The following is a 24,195-nucleotide window of genomic DNA, read 5'->3' on the forward strand; positions in this document are numbered from 1 at the left end:
TCTCCCAGTTCTTTCAGAACGAAGGGCATTTCCTATCAAATCTCCTGGCACTTCATTCACACCCCGTCCTGATATAGTAAACCACTGGGTCTGAGTTATACTTATTGAGCCAGATGAAACTTTTTCCCCCTTGAATGAAGATAATAAAGTTGCAGCAATTTCATAAGTTTCAACTTAATATGCTGTAAGATTTTTCTGGTTGATCCTTAGAAGCTTCTCACTGCCCCTTTCTCCATGCCCCATTCCAAATGAAAACCAACTTCTGCTTTAAGGAACATTCAGAAGACCCCCGCCTAGAGGGGTAGCTATGCTGAAGAGGAAAAAGAAATGCTAAGTTACAGACATTAAACAATTCACTCTGATTTTCTAACAGAATAAAAATAATCTGTCACCAAAACCTATATATATACTACAATAAAATACCAGGGTATGAAAACACACTTTCTTTTGTAATAATCTGCTCTATTCTTCCCTAGCCTTGAGAATCTTCCAACTTTTACAGATGAGGTCAATGAAATCCCCATCTCATGTCCAGAAAATAACAGAAACCTGAAGACAGGAGCTCAAGTCAAGGTCAAACTTAGTACTGATCCCTTTCTGACCTTGTAATCTAACTTCAGTACCTGGATCTTGTCTTCTCTCTGGCTTCACACCATCCTCTTTATTTTCGTTTTTTGGTACTAAACCGCAGATCCTCTAGGGCGGGAGTTCTGACATGCCTCTCCAAGGCTTACCTAAGCACTGGCCCCACTGAATCTCCAGGGCTACTTCATAACCTGCTGTGAGAGCCTCCAAGACTCCACCAGACGCTAGCTGATCTGAGTGGTGCCTACTGTTTGTCTTCCATATCACCGACCTAGCCTGAGTTATAACTTAGATTTTTATTTCTCTGATTGAAGGTAGTAATTATTCTAAAAGGCAGAAGAAATCAGATAGTATAATGAGATTGGGGATGGGATGGTAAGGTGATTTCCTTCCAAATTATCAAAATTATCAAGCATTATACATCAAAGTTAAACCAACAATGCTAGTTTCTGTAAAGAGTGGTACATAAAATGGTATCCATGGGGGAAAAAAAGAACTAATTCGATTCTCAGGAGTAACTAAAGAGAATGGCATACTTAGCTGATGGTGTGTAAAGCACTTATATTCTAATGAAATGAGGTCATGACTTGAGCGTTAGTAAACAATTATTCAATTTTGCAGCAACCCCTAGGATTGTTCCATAAGGAACTTAAATGCTTCAACATCATTTCCTTTTGCTAGTTGACTAGAACAAGCTAATAAATAATAAATAAGACAGCTAATAAATAAATACAATGATTCTTATTTCCTATTGTTACACAAGTTGTAACTCAAAAGATTTCTAGCCATAATAGCATGTGGCGGAATACATAGGCAAGAGATCCACCGGCTAAAGGTGGCTTAATTGTACAACTGTTACAGAGTAGGCGTCTCCCAGAATTCCTCAGAGGTTGCAGTTTGGGAGATGGGGGAAGGGGACAGCTTGCAAGATGCCTTTCTATATCTATGGCTGGTAGCTAGTGTCTTAGTAATGCAAATGGCTTTGGTTCTTCCAAGGCACCAAGGAAATGGGATGGGTTTTTGACCATACAATGGTGAGGAAAGAGCATAGGGGGCTGCTCAAATTTCTGTGAATGGCCAGAACCAGTTACCACGCCCACTGAGACAGAGGCCAAAGTCAGGGATTTAAAAATAAGGCAGCAACCATTTTTTTTTTAGAGAGAGGGAAGAGAAAGGGAGGGAAGAAAAATAGTTCCATGTGGTTTGCAAGGAGATGAGGGAGAACCACACAGTTTGCAAGGAGATAGAAGAAGAGATCCATGCAGCTTTGAAGGAGCAGAGTGATAGGGAAATAACCGCCATGTTCTGTTTCTGTAACTATGCTTGCTTATTTGCATCAGAAAACTTTTTGAACAATTTGCCCGCGAGCGATCCGCCAATGAACAGTTTGCCTGCGAACGATCCGCCAATGAGCATTGACTTCCGCTTGTGCTGGCGGAATGCCATAAAAGCCCGCGAGATGTGCAGCTCGGGAGATCTTTGTGGACCCCCACCTACGGGCCTGCACGCGTAAATAAAAGTTTGTTCCTCCGCCTCTCCGAGCGCCGCCTGAGTTTCTCGCAATCTATAATTTCCCACAACATTTGGTGCACTGGCCAGGAAGCCCAACGGCGCTGGTCCCTTGCGCCACCGGTTTGGGGCGGCGGCTGCAACCCGCAGGGACCTCCCACCGACCCAGGTGGAGCCACCCTTCCGATCCCCGGGGCCACATCTGCAGTCTGAGCCCGACTCAGAGGAGAGGAGGACGGAACTGCCTGCCAGTTAAGTCGCTGACTGGTAAGTCCCCGGGGACCCACCCGAGACAGGCCCATCTCCGGACGGAATGGGGAGACTGATCACCTCCCGAACCCCTCGTTGGGCTCCAGGTAGGGCTACGCCCCAAAGCGGGTGGACTGCTTAATCTCCGAGTGCATGGGTGTGTGATTGTGAGACGCGGAAGGCTTGCCTCCGGCGCTCGGATTTGTGGCTCCACAGCTTGGAGTCCGAGTGGGCCCTACCCTGCGAGTCCTCGGCTACGTCATACGACCTGACGGCCGACCCAGATTCTACACGGGCGGCCTGAGTCAAGGCGAGCCTAAGTCCTGGAGAGAGGAGAGGCCAGGCGGGCCTCTGAGCGGTCTCCTTATCCGGAGGCGCCCTTCCCTTGTTTGTTTTGCGACATCGTTCATGACGTAGGAGGTGGACAGTCTACCCGCACAGTGTTAGGATGTATAATCAAGAATTCCAGTAAGTTTAGGGCAGATTATGGGGTTCCTGTGAGTCCGGAAACTCTTGAGGCCCTCTGGGAGGCCAAGTGGCCAACTTTTGGAGTTGGGTGTGGTCCTTGGAAGGGACACTGGACCTGCGGACTGTCAGCGCCATCCACCGAGTAGTTACTGGGAGTCCCGGAAATCCTGATTAATACCCCTACATAGATTCGGTGCAGGGGCTAGCCCAGGAAATGCCCTCGTGGTTACGGGCCTGAGCTCAAAATAAGGAAAGACTTAAGTCAACCAGTGGACCCTGGGAGCCAAAGAGAGAATCATGCGCAATCCAGGGCAACACGGCACATGTTTTCCTGGACTGTTATATGGAGGCTGATGGCATCGTACCCCAATTCTGAAGGTGACAGCTGACAGATAAGGGATGGGGAATTTCTGGGCATGTTTTTGGCTTCTAGCCTTTTGGGGAACAAGGAAGTGCTGGGTCCCGTGAAAGAACAGGGCTCTTGACCTGAAGTGCTCACTGCCCTCCCCAGGCTGGAATACTGTAAATAAAGACCTGCTTTCCCCAACACTAGTTGTAGGGTTTTACACCAAGGCGCCACGTGAAAGACCCCCTTTTGCTCTGTAACACAATATTATATTCAAAAGAATTTTCATTCAACCACAAAATGCATTTGAGTCCTTACTTGCTAAGTGACCAAACATAACTTAAGTTCTTATTTAATTTAATGTTGATTTAAGTGAAAATCCAATGTTATTTTAAAAACTGCTGGAATATCATATACTATTACAGATATTTTTAATAACCTGTTAGTGAAATATAATTCACATATCATAAAATTCGCCCTTTGGTATACAACTCAATGATTTTTTTAGTAGAGTAACAGAATTATGCAACCATTACCACTGTACAGCTTTAGAATTCTTGTGCACAGTGTTTACGTGGACATGTGTTTTCAATTCTCTAGGAGTGGAATTGCCGGGTCTTATGGTAGCTCTATGTTAACTTTCTTAATGAACTGCGCAACGGGTTTGCAAAATGGCTATCCCGTTTCAATCCAATCACCAATGTATGAGGAGCCCAATTTTTCACATCGGGTCAGCACTTGTTAATGCTTGTCTTTTTTATTATGGCCATCCTAGTAGGTGGAAAATGGTATCTCGTTGTGGTTTTGATTTTCATTTCTCAATGCTGTTATATTTTAAAACATTTTGTTAAAGAGTGCTAAGAATAAAAGCCTTCTATTTTCAAAGAGCATTTTGGTTAAAAGGAAATAACCTGGGAACCACAAATCTTTCAATATAAAGGAACAAAGTTGAAAGAACTTTTACCTTTTCAGAAGTTAAAAACACAAGTTAGAAATAGAAACTGTTTTCTGAAATTTATTGATAGACATGTCATTCCCATGAGGAACTACGTAGGTAAATACATACTTAAGCGATAGCCTGAGGTCTCAGGGGACCAAACTATATTTACAGTTTTCTGAGTACTGTTGGCTTTCTCTTCTACAGGCAGCGTAAAACATTCAAACAGATCAGAAACAGATTCTAGGCAAGGTATATGAAGAAGTGTCCCCAGGAGTCTGAAAACAATGGTTACATTCAGTTGAAACCTTAAAATGACTCAATGGCATGCCAAATAGAAACTTGAACTTGGGTAATTTGGTACAGTGGAGTGGATGGGGCTCATTCACAGACCAGGGTAGAGAGAAGTAAAAGGAAGAGCTGCATGTCATACATATAAACAGAGACAATGAATGGAGGGAAAGATTTGGGGAGGGAGGGTAGTGGTCAATGCTGCAATTTCAAAAATTTCTTCCAACTCAATACTTTTTCTAAAAATGAATAAATAGAAATCTTCTACCATTTACGAACATGTCATTGTGCCACAAGTGAAAACTTGTGATACCCAAACATTAAAAAAAAAACAACAACAAAACTATCTGTGAGTCAAGAAGACAGAAGCAGGAGGCCAGCAGAGACCTAGGTTCTCTGATGCTAAGTAGTAGGGGGTTATCTACATAAAACGCGAAATTCATAGAATTTTGTTACTGAAACTCCTAACCCAGTAGTTTTCAACTACAGGTACTGTCCTCACTGCCCCCTCCCACACTCCTTAGGGACATCTGAAAACGTGAAGGTGTTTCGGGGCTGTTACGTGACTGAAGACCATACTGGGCAGGCCAGGGGGTGTTCAAGTCCTACAATAAGCAGGACAGTTCCATACAGTACAATAATGATGTCATCCAGAATGCCAAAAGTCTCCCAGCACAGATGAAGACAATTAAGATCCAGAAAAGTAAAGTGATGCAGCTAAATTCACAGCGGGGAGAATCCAGAATTCAGTTTTCTGATTCCTGTGACTGTGTGTATGCATGTGTCTGTGTGCGTAAATGACGGTTCTGTGGAGCTCATTATTTCACAAAGACTACATTATTTTCAGATAATAATAGAGGTCATTGTTCCGTTTCCACTGAGCTGAAATTTAGATAGACATGGGTTCCAACAAAGAATGAACAAGTGAGAAGAATCCATGAGACGTAAACCGTATTTCATACTTTTCCTAAATAAGGGCATGGCTTGCAGAAACATCAGGACTGTTAATACAACAGCCTGTGCTGCTGGGTCACTGCCTGTTAAGAAACTGTCATACCAATTCTACCTTTTTTTTTTTTTTTAAATCCAACTACCTCAAAGTGCTTGCCCTGTATTTACCTCAGAATAATCTAATTACTCATTGTCCTCCTTGTCTAAGCAGTCCTTTGAAAAGAATTGTCCTTCTCCATTGGTAATATATTTAAATTATACTTTAAGAAAGAGACTCTTTATCCAAGGGCTCTCTGCGGGTATATGGGGCTACATGGGGTAAAGCCGGGCTCTAAGTCCAGGTACAATTCCTTGCTCCATTGCCTAATTTAAGAGTTTTCCAGTAAGCATTAGGTCTCTCAATGTCTTGTATTCCCTTCTTGTTTTTAACCCCTTGAATTTAAAAAAAAGTTTCTAAACCAGATGTTCCATAAAATACACTGAAATTTTATCTTGCTTGAGAAGTTTTACTGACAGACAGAAATACACATCCATGTCTAGCCTATAATGTCTCCAGAGGTTTATCCTTGACTCTAACCCTATGTCATTTCTCTTCTGACATTTCCTAACAAGCTCACGTCCGAGTGTTGTAATAGAACTAGTGTGGCGACAACTGAGAAACCTGTTACCATTCTTCAGTAGCCATCTTGGGTCTGGGATAAAAGGACCTTAATAATATTTCCAAGTGACTAGGCCACTTCCTAAAAGCCTTGGCTTCACTTTTGTGAGGGGGGAATCTCCAAAAAATTCAAAATTTATTTATAAAAACTCGTATATTTAGTCTTACATGTTTAAACTTCAGCCACCTTCAAAGTACTCGCCATTTGATGCATTATCCCTATCAAAACATTTTTTCCACTGCTCAAAACAGTTTTTGAACTCACTGATTTTGATGCCATTTATTGCTTCTGCCACTTTTTTTTTTCACTTCTTCCACATTGGCAAAATGTTTCCCTTTGAGGACTTTTTCATTGGGGGCGGGGTTTGCTGAGGTGAGATTGGGTGAAAAGGGACGGAGGGGCTCGGGGGTCATGTAGTTTTTGGTCAAAAACTGCTGAACACAGGGCAATGTGGGCAGGTACACTCGTAAATCACCCATCGTGAAAGGGGCAAGTGTTGAAAGAGTCTTCAAAATAAATTCAATGAAACCAAATGCAGCCTCTCACAACAATGCCAGCTGGTACACTGATACCAGACGGGTTACTAGAATGCTCACCTAGCAGGGGCCCTGTCCCCAGGAAGATAATTCTGGTTTTGGGGGGTCACGCCTGGTATTCATGTGAATAAAAGCACTCAAAATTCACACGCTCTCATCACCAAGCCAGACTCCTATGGTGAAACATACTAAGTGGTTAAGATATCTGCCTCAACAACAAAATGAGGAAACACTTTGTTTCTGTACCCCAAATCTATAAGGCCTAGAAAACTTGGAGATGGTTTGGGTGGACCCCCTTCCGTGTACTGGTGAAGGCAGCAAGGAAATCAGTTCTCCAGCTGTATTAATTATAGTGACCATTACAAAGGAGACAACCCAACTCAAGGTCACAACCAGTTTTGGGTGGAACCTCTCCCCAGGTAAGAGGCTTAAGTTGTGGCAATTACAAGGGTGGGCTTTGAAGTGTGCCTGCCTGCATTCAAATCTACCTCCATTGCTAATCTTGGGCATGTTTTTTTAACCTTCCTGTGCCACCAGTTATAAACTAGAAATGATAACAGTCCATACCTCATAGGGTTGATTGTAAGAAAAAAGTGAGCTTTTCTTGTCAATGGTTAGATTAAAGTCCAGCACATGATAAACACTCCTGTGGTCCAGTTGCTATCTGAGCTGGTGCTGTGTAGTGTCAGAGAATTCTCTTATTCCACGTGGGCTCATTTCCCCACAGGGAGCTGATGTGTGTCTTGCTTCTCTCACCCCCTTCCATCGATTCACACAGGCTGAGTAGCTCTTAGCGGGTGGGCTGGTAAGTGCAGAGGCCGAATCCACTTTAGGAGAACTAGGGAGAAGTACTTCAGAGGTATCTGGGTCTTCATTTGACTTGACCATGCACCCCAGCTGTATTTATTTCCCACTGAAGCAGACTTTTTGTTAGCCAGCTGCCCCCTGTGTACATAACCATGCCCTTGGAGAATCTGCTTTGTATAGGACAACTATAAAGTCTTGACAGGAGCTTTGAGGCAGCTATAAACTCAATCCTTAACATGTCAACAGCATCGGAGTCAAACAGAGTTTATTTTCCAAAGGGTTGAGAGGGCATGGTTATTTGAACTTCTGCCACTCTGTTCTCGAACTGCCCTGAAAAGGATGACGGGAAGACCTGGGTCCTGACGGTGTTAGGAAGGGGATGGGATGTCTCCACCTTAAGCATGGTCAGCTAGTTACCATCAAAGCAGTATTTTACAGTGACATTTTGAAATAGGTAATATTATGTGGAAAGAAACAGGCAAATGGTATTCTTTTATTCAGGAATCCTGATGTTAACATTTTTATTCTGAGGACTTGGAAGGTAAACCGGAGTCATCAGTTCTGATAGGGACAAAGGCATCTCCTGGAATCCTTAACACACAGCTACCAAATGTGGCTGTTGCTGCCTATGGTTTCTTTCGTTGTAGTCCTCATGCTTCATTATTGGGCGATGAATGTACCCCCTAAGCATTCCCTTCTCCGGGGGCAAAGGTAGCAGCTGCATGTCTGCCTCTTCTGTACTTGCTGAATAAAGACACTCAAACCAATGACTCTTGACAGTAGAAGCTTAAAAGGAAGTACAGTATTCCCTCACTTATTGCAGGTATTATGTTCTAGATCTCCCCTGTGATAGGTGAAAATCCGCAAAGTAGGAACCTTACATTTTAGTATTTATATATATTTTAAGGCTTTATAAACCCTTCCCACACACTTATAAACCATTCCAACTCCCTTATTAACCTTTCCACACTTTTATAAACACTACTTATGTTCTTAAACATACTCTACACTCTTAAACCTACGTAACTTTAACAACATAAGTATACAGTACCTCAAAATCCCGCAATATAGTGAAAAATCCGCGGTAAATAATTAAATATAATATTTTTAAAAATCCCGTGATACAGTGTGGCCACAAGAAGGGAACCATGATATAGCGAGGGACTACTGTAGTTCCTAGGCAATAGATTTCATTTTCTTTGGTTTCTGACCCTGAGAAGATCTTTGGGTGATACGGGACAAGCCCACAAAACAACTTGTGATGGTCCACATCTGCTTAATGTTGACACATGACATTCCAGTGTGATATCTTTCATTCCTCTGGACACCACAGAAATCTCACAATTTGGGTGGCTAACTTCACTTATTTGGGAAATCAACAAAGAAAGAGGGTCAGCCACAACCAGTACTTCCCAGTACTTATCCAAAAGGTTATAGCTTCACAGCATAACTTTAAGAGATTAAATTGATAGCTTAAAGAAATGTATAATATAAACCATGCTCTGTCAATGCAAACATGTGAATAATTTCCAGGTTATGTGATTCAGCTCTTTTGTAAAGTGCAGATTATGGGTTTAAATCAGCTAGATTGTCACTGAGGAAAAAGAAAACTAAACAATAAAACGAATCACAATCCTTGTTAGCCATAGTCTATACGAAATCAGGCCAGTCTAGAAAATATACACCTTTAGTCATATAGCATGTCAGATAAAAAGGCAAGGGTGTTCATTATCAATTACTGCAACAAAAATCACGCAAATCTTTTTCTAGTGATGGCAAAATTGAGAACTTCACTTTCATTCATAAAGAACACTCATGCGCTCATATAGCTGTGCACAAAGTACAAAACTCAAGATTAAACTGGGAAGGAATGAGTTTCTAGAGACTTACATATCCAACAGCTCATTCGTAGATGACAATACAAGTCCTTTAGAAATAAAAGTGTTACTGGTATTGAAATTTAAGTTTCAAGAAAGATGGTGTTGGCATTTCAAGGAAAAGACTAATTATACCTAATTACACACTAATCTCCTAATTATTGAACATAAGGAGACTGGCCAACTTCTTTATCCAAAACATACTAAATGCATGCCAGGCAAAATAAGACAATGGATGTATGTATGTGAAAATACTTTACAAACTGAGATATGTTGAATGATTAACATTGTATAGTATAAAGTCTCAATATAACTAAGTATTTCTGTGTCTATATAGAAAAGCATATGAAGAATAAGTCCTGAGGTAGCTAGGCTAAGAAAATATATTTAATACACACTTCTTTTAGCTTTTAGTGTTTGTTAGTTCATCTGAGTACCTATCTTAACTTTCTATATATGCTTTAAGGATCATTTTGCAAAGTTTACTTAAGAGTTTTTATTAGTGACTGGTGGAGAAGAAAAAAAAGATATGGGGGGGGTAGAGAGGAGAGGAAAAACAGTGCTGATATAAAAAGATGCTACAATTGAGAAAAGACAGTTGCCTAAACTTTCCACAACCATTTTGAAAAGACTTTCATTTCAAGATCAGAAGCCCACAATTAGCCTCCAGGTATATTTTACAGCCCTGTTTCTGCTTTCCAGTTCTTCAGTTATCAAATGCCCCTCCTTCCAACAGAATCCAGTGGAAACTCCCACACTTGTGTGTGCATAATCAAGTTTAGGTAATCTTGATGTCAAATCTTAATATTACAGTTAGTCTTAAGTCAAATGCCAAAAGGAAGTAAAAACACAACTATTCTAGTTATTAATATTTAAGCTGCATAACAGGATAATGGCAATTCTTTAGAAAGAAAAGGCTGCATTACAACTTAAAAGATTAAAAATATTTTTAAAGTCAACAACTTTATATCCTCAACTTTACTGAGTATAAAAATGAGTGTCAAATACACCAATAAATTATTTATTTAGCCCTCAAAGTCATTTATTAACATCACTACAGATAAATCAATCCATGGGCAGGAAATCTGTTCTCTGATGAATGCATTAAAAATACAGAAATAAGGAAAGAGGGTAGCATTTGTTCCTTAAACATATATTTTTTTTAAATCTAGCACAGACCATCAAATGGCTTGAGAGCTCTTTCCAAACAAGAATTTGGGGCTTAGATACAAGTTTGTAGAAAAGAATGTATAAACAGTGATGTCTAAACTTTGGAAGTTCACTACAAAGTACTTCCTGTGCTTCACAAGGAGCCAAAATAAAGAGAGTCAAAACGGATCTCACCTCTGAGCAACTTCAATCAGCACTCTTCCTCCCCTCCAACACATTACCTCTAGGCCACTTACAAGGTTGGAGCTGAATTCCTTTCTCTCTACAAAAAAAGCTTGTATAGACAATAAACCTAAGGAATACCACTGGGTGATAAATAAAATAATTCATACAAAATGGATGTAGGGGTCTTTGGTTTTAAATCGATTTATATGGAACCTGAAATGGAGAAAAGACACATGCATGTGAAGCTTGATAGAACAAAAGAGAGATCCAGGTGTGTTTGCTGGGCTTAAAATATTCTGAAGGTTTGAGAATATTAAGGACATTTGTTACTTTGTTTCCCCAAAAAGCTCCAAGGAGGAACTTTACCTATAATCAATTTACCTATAATTACATTACAATACAAACCAATGTTTAAAAGTACTCTGAACCCAGGGAATTTGGGATTCCCTATATTTTCACATAAAATCAGTCTGTAGGAAAGGGCATTTAGGAATAAAAACCAATCTTTTGTGAAAGTCATCATCACCATCAATTATCAGAATTTTTACCTTTTCTTGAGTGCTAATAGCTTTAAAAATACTATCTCATTAATTTGAACCTCTTAATGTTTGAGAAATTATCAAGAGGAGGAAAACTGAATCTCAGAAAGAACCTCAAATCAGTAAATGGCATTTACCATCTGCATCAGAATGGAAGGACCTAGAGGGTATTACGCTAAGTGAAATAAGTCAGTCAGAGAAAGACAAAGACCATATTATTTCACTTATATTTGGAATCTAAAGAACGTAAAAAAAATAAATAAAGTAAACACACCACCACCTAACGCTGAAAACAGACTCATAGATACAGAGAACCAGTTGATGGTCGCCAGAGGGGAAGGGGTTTGGGGTGCTGGATGAAAGGGGTGAGGGAATTAAGAAGTACAAATTGGTAGTTACAAAATGGTCATGGAGATGTGAAGTTCAGCATAGGGACTATGGTCAATAATATTATAATAACTATGTATGCTGTCAGGTCGGTATGAGATTTATTGGGATGATCAGTTAGTAAGTTATAAAGAATGTCTAATTACTGAGTTGTACACCTGAAATTAATGTAATATTGTATGTCAGCTGTAATTTAAATATAAAAAAATAATTTAAAAAAGTACAAATAGGCAGTTACAATAAAGTCACCAGGATATGAAGTATAGCATAGGGCATATCATATAGTCAATAACATGATAATAACTATGTATAGTGCCAGGTGGAAGTTAGAAATATCTGGAGGTGGGGGAGACACTTTCTAAGGTATGATTGTCTAACCACTATTCTGTACACTTGGAAGTAATACAAAATACTGAATGTAAACTGTAATTGAAAAATAAATTAAAGTTTTTAAAAATATGAAAAAATCATTAATATTTGCAGTGTTAATAAGATAATTCACGAGAGAATACAAATAGCTAGTAAACATAAAATGTTCATAATGAAATAAATGTGAATTCAACAAATGAAAAAATATCCATAAGTGGCAGAACTTAGATATGAATCTGATCAGTCTGACTGCAAAATCGTTATTACACTGCCTTGGACTAGAAAGCTCCCCAGACATAATTGGTTACCAAGCAGACATTTTCCTTGCTCTGCTTTTAGCCTCAATTTAGATAAACATTTAGCATCTTTTCACAGCTACAAATACACTAACAACACTTAATATTATGCACAAATAAATAAAACCACCCAATACATTAAATATACAGTATACTTTTAACACTAATGAATTAAGAATCGTTTTTAGAGTTGGTGAACACCACTACAGATAAACCAGGAAAACAGAGTGAAGTGTTGGAAAACATCTTTATACTATAGTTACCTAGGACATCTCTAACTTTGTGTCTCTAACTTTTAGTAAGCCTTTCCTCCATTAGTTTGGTCGCTCATTTATTTAGCATTCTAAGATGTGTAAACAGGCAGATTCTCTCTCATAACCTGGTTGTTTTTTTCATTGAGGTATATCCATGACCTGTAACTTTGAATAGTTGCTTCTGCCTTCTATTCAATGGTCCTTTATTTGTACATTACATTGGCCTTCTAACTGAATACCAAAATTCTATGAAAAAATTATACTGCAATATTGTGTGATTCTAATTTTTATTCTGATTTTTGAAAGTACAGATACAGTTTTATACTTTGCCTCTTTTTGCCCCTTTGTTACCAACTTTCGGCTTGAGAATGTGATGTGAATGCCTTTCCTTTTAAACTATTTTCATTTCCCATAATGTATCGGGTTGGCCAAAAAGTCCATATGGTTTTTTCATAAAAGGTACATTTTTCATTTTCACCAATAACTTTATTGATTTGGATATTTTGAGTATGTTGGCTCTCCCGTGTGGTATAACGTTGATTGTTCTCAGTTAATGTCTTGATTTGATCACTATCAACTTGAGCTGATCTACCCCACTGTGGAGCATTGTCCAGCAAGAAATTTCCAGCACAAAGCTTTGCAAACCACTTTTGGCACATTCAGTCAGTCACAGCACCTTCTTCATACACTGCACAAATCTTTTCTTTCATTTTTACCTTTCTCGAAATAAGAAAGTAATATGCCAGAAATGTTGCATATTTTCTTCCATTCTCAATATTAAAATGGCTACACAAGTTTTTTTTTGTTTTTTTTTTTTAAATGAACGCTGATATGACAGCTGTCGAAGTAAGAGACAACTAAGCACTACTAAAGCCATCATATGGGAAAAAAAATTTTGGCCAACCAATTATTTACAAATTTTGAGTAATTATTCATCCATTTACTTCTGAATGATAGTCTTTTTGAGTGGAAAGCAAATAAAGGACAGATTAATTAAAATGATTACAAGAGAACCATTGGTTATGAATTTTCACCAGACATTTTCTACGTAACTACATTTTCTGGGGAAATTATGTGGACCTTTTGATTTTAAAACATTAATCTTTAAAATTATTTTACAACGGCTAGAAAACAAAACTTACATCCTTTTACACACTGTCCAAGTTACTCAAGTACCACTTAACCTTTCAAAATATTCTCTATTGAAACTTACCACTACATTTTTAGAGGATGAATTTTAGTCTTAAAATATATTTCATGGTTTATTTTCTATAAATATTAGCCTTTTAAGACAGAGTTCATAATTTTTAAGATTCCAGATTAGTCAAAATATGTTCACTAGAATTGTTCTATTTCTGATTCCTCCTTTCCCCATGTGGACAATGTATGAGATAAATATTTTCTACATTACAGAAGCATTTACTCTATTTCGTCTCCCCTACTAATTTTTACATATTAAAAAAATCCTTGACTATTGGTACCACTCTCATTTAAAGTTTTTTATGTTTCCATGTAACATTTATTAAATGTTGATTAAAACAATAAAAGTTTACATGTAAGTATAAATTAAGAAAATACCTCATATTGTATATAGTTGTAAGGAAATAAGAGTACAATAATTAACATAGGTCCTCTCAAAATACCCTATTCCACTTTAAGGGGTAAGTCTCAACCTCACTCCCCATAACTTCAAAATGTTCTAATTCATTCCAATTACAGAGTAAGACAAGGAGTTTCAGCTTTGTGCACCAAAAGTTGAAGTCCAAGTAGATGATCAGAAACATTAAGCCAATGTGGGAGTGAGCTATCTAGCCCCTAGTCACAATGATCGTGTGATCATTCAGTAAAAAATAAAAGTAATTTTACAACAAAGACAGTGATTTTAATGGGCCAAAATGTGCTGCCATGCAGAGTAATCAGTAATGTGGATGGCCTAGAGAGCGGAGATCTTTGGTTTTAAGAACTGGCTTAGCTTCTCAGCAAAAGGAATTCTAGCAAATAACTCATTCTTTGCACTTCATATTTCACAAACACTAACTACACTTTCAACAGAGGCAAAATAAATTCTCAGCATTTCTGAAATACCTGAAGAACCATGGAGAAAGGGCAAGGTCAATATGAGAGAGCATTTTAGAGAATCTAGATAAGTTTAAACAAGTAGATAAAAAAAAAAAAAAAAGAAGAAGAAGAAGCACACTGCAAAGTCTGAAAGCAGTCTCACATTGCCATGTGATATTTGATGAACTACTTGACCTAGAGAAGAGCTGGGTGAACTTGAGATTTCCACATATACTTGTCACTGCAATATACACCATTTTCTGTGTGAGAACCTTTGGTTCTTCCTGCCCATTTCTTTGGGGAGAGGACGATGCTACCTTTCCCTTCTCCAAAGTTCCTTAAGATTTCTTTTACTAGCATTGTATCTTACAGTTTCCTACACAAACGCTTAATAGATTTAAATAACCTATTTTTCTTCAGGCAAAGGCATTAATTAGGAATTTAGCAAACACCTCACATTCACCTCCATTTGTTTTTCTTTTTCAGGAAAACTTTAAGTTATATGCTACACCATTCCCAGGGAGGTTTTATAACAATCCAAAAATGCAGAACCATCATAAAAAGAGCAGGGAGGGGAAAAAACAAAAGAAAAAAAAAAAAAAAAGCCTATTTCAAACTCAATGGAACTGTTTGTCAACCCCAAAGTATATGCAGTCGTTGAGGAAAAAAGGAGTCCATTGACCCTGCACCATGGTGCCTCTAATACTAGCACAGACATAATCCTCAACCGAGTGACGTCAAATGGCTGCTTCAAACTCTGCAAGTCAAGAGTAAGCAGTTATAAACAAATTTAACAGATAAACACTAGATTGGACTCATGATCTCATCTGGCAGCCCTGCATATTTCCCATCCAAAAGTCCCAGCTGGGATCACACTAATTAGGTCTCTTCAACCACTTGAGCAGCAGGCTAAGAGAAATTTAGGGAGAAATTTTTAAAATTGATAAGAAACATACTGACCTGGTGATGGGAGAGCTGAGACAGGCCATCTGGATGCTTGTTTTGAAAAAGTTTTGTTTAGTGGAAATACTTCACCTAACTCACAAGCTGTACAAATATTAAGATCAAAAGTCCTAACTTGCACAACCCGTCAGGAAAACCTGTGATACAGGAAACAGAGCCTGTTGTCCAGACCTCTGTCAAACTGAAGCCAAAATGTCTTTGTGTGGCCAGTAACTGTCTCAATTGCCCTGGTGTCTGTATTCAAGAGCTTGTACCAGCACTTTTTGGCTGTATTTTTGGGCTAAGAATGTACATTCATGGTACAGGTTCATAATTACAGCCTTTACAAGTGTTTCTGCTTGGTGATTTCCCTTTAACACTTTTGGAAGTGAATAATACCCCTATTTCACAGATGAGGAACCTGGTATAGGAATAATGAATTAATTATGCCCAACATGTAGGTGGAGAGCTTAAACTATTCAACAAAACTGAAATTATAAACAAGGCTGGAATCATTGTGATATAAATAACTGTAGTGTTCACCTCAATGCCAGGAATTTATGGAAATGAAGTAAGTTTTATTTATAGAAATTAAGTTTTCCTGATTAAATCAGTTGTTTTTTTTCAACATGTGACACTATCAACATGCTTTCTTACAATTAAAGATTTCTCTGAAACTTCTTTTTGTCACACGCACTGTTGAATCAATACATTTCCCCAATAATCAAGAAATAATTTAATACTAAATATCCTGAATTCGCCTTTATTTTCCACTTATTAACACTCCTTTGCATTGAAATCTGAATGCCACTTTTTTCATCTTCAGAACCAACTGCTTTCATCTCTATATTTTAAAATCTATAAAGACTTTAGGAAAATACCTTTTCTTGATGCCTTATGTTGTGTGTTGTTTTTTTTTTAATATACAGCATGCCAGTCTATATTATTAAAATAATCACCCAATGATTGGGTTGTGTCTTCTCCTCCCTTCTTTATTAACAGGTAAATCATTAAAGGGTACACAGTTCCATTATTTAGAAACCATCACAGAAACGTTTCTAATCCCTGTTAAAAGACTTTTAAGTCTTATGAGATACCAGAAGAACCCAAATCCACTACTGAAATCAGTCAAAAGTATGTATCAAGAACCCAGTGATCACTTCACACTTACTAGGTTGGTTATTTAAAAAAAAAAAAAACCACCTGAAAATAACAAGTATTGGAGAGCATATGGAAAAATTGGCATTCTCATAACATTGCTGATGTGAGTATAAAATGGTGAAGCACTATGGAAAGGTTTGGAGGTTCCTGAAAAGCTAAAACTACAATTACCATATGACTGAACAATTCTATTCCTAAATATATATCCAAAGGAATTGTCCCTAGTCAAACAGATACTTGTACACCAGTGTTCACTGATTCATTACTCACAACTACTCACAACAACCAACAGGTGGAAGCAGCTCCTAATGTTCATCAACAGATGAATAAACCAAAAGTGGTATATCCATACAATGGAATATTACTGAGCCAAAAAAAATATAAAAAACAGGAATGATATTTTGATATATCCAACAACATGGATGAATATTGAAAACATTATGCTAAGTGAAAGAAGCCAGACACAAAAGAACAAATATTTCCACATTAAAAATAGGCAAATTAATAGACAGAAAATAGATTAGAGGTCACCAGGGGTTAGAGGGAAGGAAAAATGGAGCTGTATGCTTAATGGTTACAGAGCTTCTGTTTGGAGTGATGAAAAAGTTTTGGAAATAATGGCAAAGAGTGGTGATGGTTGCACAACATAGAGAATGTAATTAATGCCACTGAATCATACACTTAAAAGTCATAGAAATGGCAAAAATTCTCATTTCATAATTAAAAATAATACAACATACCAAAATGAACTGTATATTTTAAATGGGCAAACTGTAATTATGGTGTCAGGTGGGTATCAGACTTATTTGGGGAATCACTTCATTTATTATATAAATATCTAACCACTGTGGTGTACACCAGAAATTAATACAATTAATTATTATTATGTCAGCTGCGGATGAAAAATTTTATTAAAATTTAAGGCTAAATTATGTAGTATGTGAGTTATAGCTTAATACAGTTATTTTAAAAAGAACCCAGTGGACTTGGGGTACAATGATAGAGATAATTTAATCAGCAATTTTCAAACAGTGCCTCACAAGAGTCATACTACTGTGCTGTAAGAGTTTTTAAAACATGCAATACCTGAGTCATTAGTCAGGGGTACTGACCTCTTTTCCCTTCGATTATTAAATTAAAAATGACAATAGCCAAAACAACAATAACTGCCCGGTGTGAATGAATCAAAATTACACCTATTTTTTTTATCAGATTGACAAAAATATATATATTTTTGGTCTGTTGCAGAATTTTAGTGATTAGTTTGTGTGTGTCTTAAGATGAAAAAGCTTGAAAATCTGACCGGCTCAATGAGTCTCGTTTGAAAGTAAAGAAAATTACGGCTAGCAATTTGCAGTACATGGTTTGATAACATCAGACTTCTTCTAGTCCTAATACGATAATTTATAATAGAGCCTATGATAAAACCTACCCCCCATAACAACTAGTTAAAATCACGGGAGGAGAGTCCCCTCAGGAGCCCACACACAATCTCTCAGAGTACTTCAGGTGAGCGAGTCCCAAGTACTGGTGCAGGATAACGCCCATCAGGAACTGTACACAAGCAGGAAGCTCCACGAGCCTCTTGAGCTGAAGGGTTAATTACTAATCATCCTTATTTATTAAAACACGATTTCAGCCAAGCAACATTGGGGTCTTCACAATTGGCAGTAATGGCCAGGGATGGCTTAATCCCTTCTCTGCTCAGGGCCTTTGTCCTTAGACCTACCCTGCTTCCTGTGTTCCTTCTTACCATTTCCACCAATCAGATATTTACTACCAGGCTAACTCTCAGTATGACTGTATTTGACTAACAGTCCCAAATTATAAACAAACCCTAAAAATATTTTGATACTTGAGGTTATCAGCTCTCCCTTCCATTAGCATGGAAAATGGAAAACTGCCGATACAGAAATTATCATACTAATGTGTGTGGAGGGTGAAGGATAGGTCAGATACTTTGCTGTCAGTCTGAAGAACAAATGGGGTTTCTAAGCATCTGGATTAATGAGAACATAGATAACCTGAAAGGAAGTCTGGGTTTGGGTTATTTTTAGCTTAATTTGGGAGTTTTTGCTATAAAAACAAAATATACTGTATTTAATTTAGAAGATATGAATAATCCCCCTGATAAAAGTTCAGTGTTACCACTCAATTCAATCTGAGCTTTTCTATAAAAATATCAAATAGACTGAAGAATAATTGCAAAATGGAAGAAAATAAATGGATTTAAAAATCACCCGTTACGAGACAAGACTAATTATTAATACTAATAACCAACTAAACCAGAGAGTAACCAAAACATAGAAATAATACAAGAAGAGAAGCTCCTAACATAGAGAAGTGGTTCATAACAACTAAGAACTATGCTATAGAGAGAGACTTACTGAATTGAAGTTTAAGTTTCTCAACAGAACAATTTTTAAAAACTTACAAAATGGAACTTTCTCCAAAAAATGTGGAAAAAAGCTTTTAAGAGAAATCCTGGACAAATGACACAAGAAGAAAATTTTGTAATAGCTATGAGCATCATATGTTCTTAATTCACTAATTAGAAAAGATGACCATAAAACAAGCATAATATATTGGGCTGTAGAAAAGATATGTCAGCTTCATGATAAAGTATGTTATCCTAAAGGGGCTCATTTTTTCTCCAAAGAAAAGAAGCGTAGCTCCACAGTCACATACCATGGCCATTTGTTCTAGACAACATGAATTAAATAGTCTGTCATTGCTACCAGGATGAAGATGCAAAATACCTATTTTTTAAAAATTATATTTTATTTTTTATGCTATTACAGTTGTTCCAAGTTTCCCTCTCTTTCCCCCACCACCCAGCCACCTCAACTCCCTCAGGCAATTTCCACATCGTTGTTCATGTCCATGGGTTGTGCACATATGTTCTTTGGCTACTCTATTCCCTGTGCTGTACTTTACATCCCCACGACTATTCTGTAACTACCTGTTTGTACTTCTTAACCCCTCACCTCTTCACCCATCTCCAACACCTCTCCTATCTGGCAACCATCGAAGTGTTCTTTATATCCATGATGCTGTTTCTGTTCTGTTTGTTTTATTTTTATTAATTCAATTGTTGATAGATATGTATTTACATGTTTCCATATTATTGTTCATATTTTTTATTTTCCTCTTCTTAAACAAGACCCTTTAACATTTCATATAATATTGGTTTGGTAATAATGAACTCTTTTAGCTTTTTCTTGTCTGAGAAGCTCTCTAACTGTCCTTCAATTGTTAATGATAGCTGTGCTGGGTAAAGTAATATTGGCTGTAGGTCTCTGCTTTGAATATTTCTTGCCAATCCCGTCTAGCCTGTAAAGTTTCTGTTGAGAAATCAGCTGACAGTCTTATGGGGGCTCCATGGTAGGCAACTAACTGCTTTTCTCTTGCTGCTTTTAAGATTCTTTTTTTGTATTTAATCTTTGACATTTTAATTATAATATGTCTTGGAGGGGGCCTCTTTGCATCCATCTTGCTTGGAACTGTGCTTCCTGGACTTGCATGGCTATCTCCTTCACCAAATTAGGGAAGTTTTCTTTAATTATGTTTTCAAACAGATTTCCAATTCCTTGCTCTTTCTCTTCTCCCTCTTGCCCTCCTGTGATGTGAATGTTGATATGCCTGAAGTTGTAACAGAACTTCCTTATACTGACCTCATTTTTTTGGATTCTCATTCTTGCTGTTCTGGTTGGTTTTTTGCTTCCTTATGTTCCAAATCATTGACTTGATTCTCAGTCTCACGCACCCTACTGTTTTTTTCCCCTATAAATTGTACTTTATTTCAATTAGTGTATCCTTCGTTTCTGACTGGATATTTTTTGTGCTGTTGAGTTCCTCACTAAGTTCCTTAAGCATTCTTACAACCAGTGTTTGACCTCTGCATCTGAGAGATTGTTTATCTCCATTTTGTTTAGTTCTTCTTCTGGAGTTTTCTTCTGTTCTTTTATTTGGGCCATGTTTCTTTATCTCCTAATTTTGGCAGCCTCCCTGTGTTTGTTTTTATGTATTAGGTAGAACTACTATATCTCTCAGGCTTGACAGAGTGGTTTAATATAGTAGGTGTCCTGTAGGGTCCAGTGGTACAGCCTCCCCTATTACCTAACCGGGTACTCAAGGTGCACCCACTGTGTGGGCTTTTACACCTTCCTCTTAATAGTTGAACCTTGATTGCTGTTGGCATGTTTAAGGTCAACTACCACCTATGTTCCCTCCAGGGTCACACAACATAAGCTACAATGCAAGCTGCAGATGGCTGCTACTTGAGCTGGGCTTACAGGTGTCCAAGAGAGGCCAAGCTGTGAACCAAGGAGGACTGCTGCTAGGGCCTGGCCTGGGGCAACTTAGCAAGAGGTATGGGGCTTGCTGAAGCCAGATGCTGCTTGTTTGAGGCAATTTAGGAAAATCTGAAGCATGGGCCAAGACAAGCCATTTATATGGAAAAGCCACTGGAAACTGCTTGAGTAGACCTGAAAGTTGGGTGGGGGAGGGTCTTGAGGAATCACCAGGGTGGGGCTAACAGTGTAAGCCAGGCTGATGGAGTCCCAGATATGGCATCCACCTGCTGGCTTTGTGGGAAGAGTGCTCAGAAAAGGAACAATGGCCTCTGCCAGCACTTCTGACTGGAAGAAAGCTGCCCACCATCCCTTGCACTGATTTCAGACTGTTCAGTTCCTCCCTATATGTCTGTGATGCCTTTCAATTTTCTGCCCCAGCACTAGAGCTCAGAAGGAGTGAGTTCAAATAAGTCTGTTTACAGGTCCTTTAAGAGGAATTGCCTGGGATTCCAGAAATTTCTGTCTACTGCAGCCTCAATCCCCACTAAATTTTACAGTCAGAAGTTATGGAGACTTACCTTTATGGCAATGGAACCCCTGGCTGGGCAGTCTCCTGTGGGGCTGGGACCCCTCACTCCCGAGATATCCCTCCCAATTTTAATGCACCACATGTTGGGGTGGAACCAGCCTGTTCCACATCTCCACTCCTCTTCCCAACCTCAAGGTGGTTTCTTTTTTAATTTTATAGTTGTAGGACTTACATTCAGCTCAATTTCTGATGGTTCTGAATGATGGTTTTTCTACAATTTAGTTGTAATTTTGATGTGGTTGTGGGAGGGGGCAAACCATGTTTACCTACACTGCCATCTGGATACTCTTTTTTTGGAGCCAACTTCTATTTGTAGCATTTGTTCTCTCTAGGTCTCAGCTCCCTGAATTATAGCAACAGGACAATTTCTAAGTATAAAGACCTTTAATATTTTATGTATAAAAGTTAAAAACATTGAGAGACATCAACCAGGAGCTTAGTAAGTACTCTATGCTCACAAGTCAGCCTCTGAACAAAAAAGAAAGCTCACATTCAAGTCTCCTCAGGTAAATATTAAGCGTTACCCTTATTTCTATAGAACTGGACAGAATTAGACATGCTTCACTTGGAATTCTTCCTAAGTTATTAATACGAGAGCAACAAACAGAATTAATGATTAAAGGAGAGGAGGCTGTTAAAGGAAGACTTGCTTTGAGTGAAAAAGAAGGAAGAGCTAAACACAGGAAGAACCTAAAACCAGACCTCACATCAAGAAAGCCCAATGATCTGGGGCCATTTGGCACAAGGATGGGCTTTATTGTCTCTATCATCATGTTATAGCATAGCTCAATAACTGTCATTTGTAATGATACCACCCTTTGGCAGCAAGAAATTTTGAAATTATATTGCTGTGTTGTGCTTAGTAAGTTAAGAAAACATAGGTTATTAAATAGTAATAGTCATGACTATAGGGGAATGTTGCCTTCAGATGAGAGAGGTAACTAACTATAAAAGTCTAATGTTCTTCAGACAAGAGGGTCAGTAACATCTTTATATACATAGCAAAGATAAAAGCAGTGGAGAGTCCATTCTGTAAACAAGTTTCAACCACTGTTACTTCCTTTCTAGGAACAATGAAAAGAACCTGGTGAACGCTTCACCTAATATAACTTTGAAGGACCCAGAACATTTCTGCATTTACAAAGATGTCACCTGGTTAGAGTGAAAGAAAACATTGTTTATTTAAATAGAAATTGCGGTTTAATTCTTAGGTTTAAAAACATTTGGCGGGGGGCAGATTCTGGTTGTATCCATGTAATGCAAGTATGATGAAATAAGTTTTATGCCAAAATATTCAACTATACGATTTACTTCAGTGTATACCACTGGTATTTAATAAATAATTGGTTTACATTTTGTTCTGTGGAAGAGGAACAGTGTAAGTAAGCAGTTATTCTGACCAAAAGGTCATTTATCCAAATCCAAAAAAATTTGAGCTCTCTGGAGCTCTTGGATTCCTAAGACTTTCCCATATGTTTTCATGAAAAACCAACAGTAACAAGCAAATTATTTCTTCTGAAAATGTATAATTTTTTTCAAAGCCTCAACATCTCTCAAGATTGTCACAATAGCATCCTTATGTTGACCTCGTTCCCTTGGGGCCACCAAGTCATTGGGATAGCAGGTCTTTTCCACAGCTCCTCCTTGGCATCCAGGAGCTCAGAGGAGCAACTGGCAGGGATAACACAGGCCAGTGACAAGTTGACAGAAGCTTACACCATGACACCCAGATCACAAACAGTCAAGTGGCCACTTTCCTTTCAAGAAACACCCTAAACACGTTTGGTCGTATTAATCAACCTTCATCCGAAGTTGCTTAGGCCATCTGCCTGGAGGAGGATGGAGCCAGGATCTTCACTGAGACTCCTTACCTGAGGATCAGCTCTCAGCATCTGGAGCTCAAGTAAATTGGCTTCTTTCCACCTTATCTGGCTTGGTTCTCTTACATTGTTTGGTTTTTCAACATACCGAAGGGGAAAAATATTTACTAAAGTAAAACTGGTAAAAGCTACACAACATTTGGCAGACAAAATGCCTGCAAACCAAAGACAGCTATGCTCTTCAACTGCAGTGTCCTCTCACTTATATCACAACGCAAAATGTCTTTTGGGAAAGCCATATATGCGAGTTTTTAATCAATCAGAATAACAACAAAGACCTGTTTAAAAAACAAAAAGCCACATACCTAAAATAAAACCTCATGAAATAAGAAAAGCCAAGATTTCTATCTATTCTTGGCTTAGGCTTAGCTTTGATAGTATAATAATGGCCAAACTAAGCTGTACACCACCAAGGGATATGATCGGGCTGCAGCAAAATAAGACTCACATCATCAGGTATTTTGAGCATTATAGCTAAAGCTAGAGAACAGCAAGTGTAACTTAAAAGTTTCTAACCACAATTCTAAGAAAAATCTCTTTCAGGAGCTCATTAAATTGATGAATACTTCCTTGTTAGATTGAGAGGTCATATTCCTTCCATGTGAGCTTGCGCAGCTTCCCACCACCTCATAAGGAAACCTCTGCCCCCCCACCCCCCACCAATGATTACATCAGTACTCACATTCAAAGCATTCTTTGCAGCTTCTGCTTCTGAGCGACTGTCAAAACTGACAAAACCTACGGGCTGAGGAAAGAAAAACAAGTATGAAGGAAAAAAAAAATCAGAGGCTATCTATTTTTCTGGGTCAAAGGTGATGTCAAACTGAAGAGCTAAGATAAAGAAATGACCACAGGCATTTGTGTGGAAATAAGAA

At 38.3% G+C, this 24,195-nt stretch overlaps 1 protein-coding gene across 6 annotated transcripts in view; it reads right to left on the reverse strand.

Annotated features, from left to right (window-relative positions):
* Positions 1-24,195, reverse strand: part of RBPMS (RNA binding protein, mRNA processing factor) — a 167,500-nt gene that overhangs the window by 63,769 nt on the left and 79,536 nt on the right. For all 6 annotated transcript variants that reach the window (XM_090258604.1, XM_090258603.1, XM_090258602.1 and 3 more), the window contains one exon: positions 24,003-24,065. In XM_090258604.1, the coding sequence (XP_090114730.1) occupies positions 24,003-24,065 (63 nt within the window). The remainder of the gene's footprint in view (positions 1-24,002; positions 24,066-24,195) is intronic.

The sequence above is a fragment of the Furipterus horrens genome, unplaced genomic scaffold (genome assembly GCF_987537825.1).
Source record: "Furipterus horrens unplaced genomic scaffold, mFurHor1.1.pri manual_scaffold_12, whole genome shotgun sequence".
Lineage (NCBI taxonomy): Eukaryota > Metazoa > Chordata > Mammalia > Chiroptera > Furipteridae > Furipterus > Furipterus horrens.